General features: G+C 63.0%; 1 protein-coding gene across 2 annotated transcripts in view; it reads left to right on the forward strand.

The window, feature by feature from the left end:
- Positions 1 to 4,813, forward strand: part of MICALL2 (MICAL like 2) — a 20,009-nt gene that overhangs the window by 11,001 nt on the left and 4,195 nt on the right. For both annotated transcript variants that reach the window (XM_044915189.1, XM_044915188.1), the window contains exons 6-8: positions 447 to 1,232; positions 2,894 to 3,150; positions 4,233 to 4,326. In XM_044915189.1, coding sequence (XP_044771124.1) covers positions 447 to 1,232; positions 2,894 to 3,150; positions 4,233 to 4,326 — 1,137 coding nt within the window. The remainder of the gene's footprint in view (positions 1 to 446; positions 1,233 to 2,893; positions 3,151 to 4,232; positions 4,327 to 4,813) is intronic.

The following is a 4,813-nucleotide window of genomic DNA, read 5'->3' on the forward strand; positions in this document are numbered from 1 at the left end:
GTGTGTGCAAGTGCGTGTGCCTGTGTGTGCATGCATGTGCACATGCCCATGCATGAGTGTGCACGTGTGTGTGCATATGCATTGTGTGCACGTGCCCTTGCGCACGTTTGCAAGTATGCATGTGAGCCCGTGCACCTGCGTGTGCAAGTGCATGTGCATGCATGTGTGCATGAGTGTGCATGTGTGTGTATGTGCCCATGCGTGAGTGTGCACCTGTGTGCATGTGCTGACAGGTACAGACACTGGGTGTCTGCGCCCCAATAAGGTCTTTGTGGAGTCTTACTCAAAATGGCTGATGACAGTGAGGAGAGGTGTTTTTTGAGTGAGTCGACCGCCACACGTGTGGACACAGGGCTGCACGAGTGTGTGTGCCTGGGAGTGTGAGTGAATGGGGAGTGCACACCAGCCTGGAGCGCCCTCACTGGTCTTCCTCTGCCCTGCACCAGGTGTAAGCAATGCTCCAACACGCTGCACTCTGGGGCCTACAGGCCCACCGGCGAGCCCGGTGTCTTCGTATGTTCCAGCCACCACCCCGAGGCCGCCTCTGCAAGCTCCACGTGGCGGGGCCCGGCCCCCCAACAACCAGGGGCCGTTCCGTCAGACTCCAAGCTGCCCAGTGCCCCATGGAAGGCCCAGGAGGCAAATGGGCTCCGAGACACAGGGCCAAAGGTCAGGCCAGAGGCCCGGGAGCCGGTGGTGAGCAACTCAGCTGCCAAAGGTGTTCCCACCCCAGCTGACCCTCCGGCCACCACCGCCTCCCATGTACACGCGGGGAGTCCGGCCGGGCCCAGGTTCTCGGCGGTCCTCCAGGGTGGCAAAGCCAGCATGCGTGTGGCCAACAGCTCCCCAGCAGGCTGGTCATCGCTGGTCGGGGAGACGGCAGCAGTCAGCCCCCGTCCTGCTCTGACACCGAGTGCCCCGGACTCTCGCCCGGCCACCCTCCAGGGCCGAGTGACCCCCCAAGCAGCAGCCCCCCAGACCAAGGTCAGTGTGGGCCCAGCGTCTCCAGGCCCAGCAGACACCCCAGGCTGGACCCCGTCAGCCTCCAAGATCCAGCAGGCCCGGGAGAGGTTCTTCCAGACTCCTGGAGCCGCCCCCAGCCCTGGCCCAGCTGGCGGGGCCCCAGCTCCTGCGGATGCACCTTCTGGGGACAGCAGCAGGGAGCAGGCACTGAGCTGCCTCCTGAAGGCCCTTCCCAGGCTCGGGGACACCGGTGCCCAGGCGCCTGGCAGGTGGGTGGGGGGGTGCGCGGGGTCGGGGGCAGCTGAGGAGGCTCCCCAGCCTCAGCTTCCTCATCTGGGAATTGGGAATGAGACGGGACCCAGAGTGCCCGGTGGTCAGCAGGAGGGGACGCTGTTGTCACATAAAGCTATGGTGGACACACTCGGGGGCACGGATGCTGGTCCCTGGGGCTGCTATGTGGCACACAGAGGATACCCGTTTTATAGATGGGGAACCAGGGGCTGTGAGAGGTCCCAGTGTCCTCCGGTTTGACCCAGGCGGAGCTCATCCCTCCCAGTCCTATGTGGCAGTGCCTGCCCAGTGCCCTCGGCACGCTGGACTTGGAGCGGGCCCTGAGGGATGGAGGGTCCCTGCAGCAGTGTGCTGAGGCTGCTGGGACAGAGCACCACACACTGACGGCTTCACTGACAGAACATTGTTCTCTCCCAGTTCTGGAGGCCAGAAGGCCAAACACGAGGTGGGCAGGGCCGCACTCCCTCCGAGGGCGCTCGGGGAGGGTCCTTCCCGCCTCGTCCAGCTCCTGGTGGCCCCACGTTCCTTGCTTGGGGTCACACCCTCCATCTCGGCTTCCAGGGTCACCTGAATTTCTCTCTGTGTCTGTGTTCTCTACTCTTCTGTCTCTTACAAGGACACCCGTGACTGGACTTAGGGCCACCCTAATCCAGGATGACTTCATCTGTCCTTGATTACGTCTGCAAAGACCCTATTTCCAAATGAGGCCATGCTCTGGGCTTCCGAGTCGACGTGAATTTGGGGGGGGGGGATCACCATTCACCATACTGCAGTGGCCCATGAGTAAGGAGATAGCACACCAGGCTGGCTGACGATGCTGTGCCCGCTGCCTCGTGCGGCCCCTTATTTTGGGGGAGCATTCTGGCTTAGAGCTGCTCCACCCGGCTGGATCAGCTGGTGGTACCCCGGGAGAGCGAGCCTGCCCTGCCACTCCAGGCCTGGGGGTGTACCGGGCACCCGGGGGCTGAGGCTGCGTGGCTGTGAGGGCTTTCTGGGGACGCCCAGCGGGATGTCTGCCCCGGGGTGGGGAGCTGCTCCTCCTGGTCTCTGTGCACCCAGACAGCCGGGAAAAGCAGGAGGGAGAGATTGGTTTCCTAGGGAGCATGGGGCACATGGAGGAGCTACTCTGGCTTGGAGAGGTCCCAGCCCCCTGCCCTGGGCCCTGCTGGGAGCTGGTGGCCCTGCTTCCTGCACGCATGTGTGCGCAAGAGGATGCCGGATGGCCGGTATTGGGCTGCCTGTGTGGAGGCCTCACGCATGCTGCTTAGATGGGGCTAGGCGGGCCCCGGCTCTGGGTGGGGCTTCCACAGTAAATCCCAGGTGCTTCTGGGCAGGTGGATGGAAGAGGGAGGGGCTGTGGGTGTAGCCCCTCCCCACACCCCATGCATGGTGTGTTCTGGGGGCATTTTAATCTCAGCCCATGGCAGAGTTATACGGGAAGGTAAAGTCAGGTGCCATATACATCTGTGCTGGAAGAGGGTGCCCGTGGCCTGTCCCTCGGAGGGGCTGTCTGTCTCCCTCAGGAGAGTGGATATTAAGAATCAGCTGCCAGGGGAGGCTGAGGGGCTTCTGCCTGGGGGTCATGGCGGGAAGGGCTCCTGGGTCCACCTGTGCCTGATGCCTATGGTCTTGCCCGCAGGCCCTCCCCTGCTCTGAAATCCCATACCAGAACCGATGGGCCACAAGCAAGTCCATCAGCCAAGCTGTCACAGATGGTATCCCCCCGGGCCCCTAACCCCCCTGCGAGGACTGAGCTGCCAGCCCCCCTGAGAGTGGGCACCACCTCACGGGCATCCACATCACCCCAGGGGGGCAGGAAGAGCCCACCTGTATCCTCAGGGGCCAGCTGGGCAGGTGCCAGCTCCAAGCTGAAGCCAGAGGCCCCACTGGCAAAGGGTGAGAGCTCCCCTGGAGCAGGGGTGGGGTGGGGAGTGGGGCTCAGAGTGCAGGGGGTGGCCGCTCTGCTCCTTGGCCTGTGGTTCTGCAGTGCTTTGCCGGTTCCTGCCCGGCTCCCAGGCTCGCCAGCACTGGGTGCCTGTCCTTCTGTGTCACCCGCGTCACACCACCCCTGGTCCTCGCTCTCTCCCCAGTCTGCCTGACTTCAGTTTTGGGGTGGCAGATGTCTCTTGGGGTGGCGCAGCTTTATGGTCACTGTTTGCCGCCCGCCTGCCCTGCCAGCCCTTCTTGCTGAGGCCCCGTGACCCCGGTTGTCAGTGTCACTGTCCATGGGGACGATGCCAGGGCATCCGTTACTCCTCTCCTGCTTTGCCCTGGTCGCGGCCTCACCCCCTCTCCCCTGGCATCTTGCGTCCACGGTTCCTGTGTGTCTGTTCTTCCTGCTCTGTCCTAATGATGGTACCCCAGGGCTCCTCGCGTCCTGTAGCCCCCCTGGGCCTGGGCCCCTCCCGGAGTCCCCTCCGACCGCTTACTACTGTTTCGTGGCCTCATGTTCCAGGCATTGTTATGTACACTTTTCGGGGTAATTGTGAAATAGGCTTTATCTGGGCACCCGGGTGTCTTGTAGGGGTGCCCTGGTGTTACTGAGCTGGGCTCAGAGAATACCCCATGCAGAGTGTTTTACCAAGATCTTTCCCTTGGCTGAGCCCCTGCCACAAAAGCTGCTCTGTTCTGAGCCAAGGAGGCCTGCAGATGGGCTGTCCCGGCTTAGCCATCCATCCCACAGACACACAGGCACTCAGCATGCACGGGGCTCACCTGGCCTCACCCTCACCGTCTGGCAGCAGGGGAAGTCGAGGCCCAGAGAGGGGAGCAATTCCCCCGGGCACACACAGCGCAGGCTTGAAGTCCTCAGCCCACCCCGAGCCCGACTCTTTCCCGTGGGCCGGGCTGGCTGTCTGGGTATTTGAGAGGAGCTGGCTGCAGGAAGTTGGGGTGGGGGCGGGTGAGATCCAGTCTTTCCCACCAGACCCCTCTACCTGGAGCACCTCCCATGACCTGTGTTCCTGCCCCCCACCTAGGTGCGAGTGCCAGCCCCCGGGAAGGCCAGGAGGATGGGCCGGCAGGATGGAGGGCCCGCCTGAAGCCTGTGGAGAAGAAAAGCCCTGCTGAGAGGTGAGGGGAGGGAGGCAGGGCTCTGGGGGGGGCTCCCCTGGACCTGCACCTGGGCCTGTGGCTTTTTGCTCATGGAGCCTGAGGATTAGCACAGGGTCAGGCATACAGTAGGTGCTCACCAGATGCTTGCAGGTGAATAATGGCACACACATGGACTGACTGACACACCCATGGGAGGGATGTGTGCACATCTGCTCGGACCTTTCAGCAGTAGTAGCAGAAACCAGTTCACACCAACCTGAGTGACGGGCGGCAGTCACACTGGCCTGAGTGACAGGGGGCAGTTCACACCGGCCTGAGTGATGGGGGGCAGTCACACCACCTGAGTGACGGGGGACAGTCACACCGGCCTGAGTGACAGGGGGTCAGTCACACCACCTGAGTGATGGGGGACAGTCACATTGGCCTGGGTGATAGGAGGCAGTCACACTACTTGAGTGACAGGGGGCAGTCACACCACCTGAGTGACGGGGGGGCAGTCACACCG

Source organism: Neomonachus schauinslandi, chromosome 5 (assembly GCF_002201575.2).
Source record: "Neomonachus schauinslandi chromosome 5, ASM220157v2, whole genome shotgun sequence".
Lineage (NCBI taxonomy): Eukaryota > Metazoa > Chordata > Mammalia > Carnivora > Phocidae > Neomonachus > Neomonachus schauinslandi.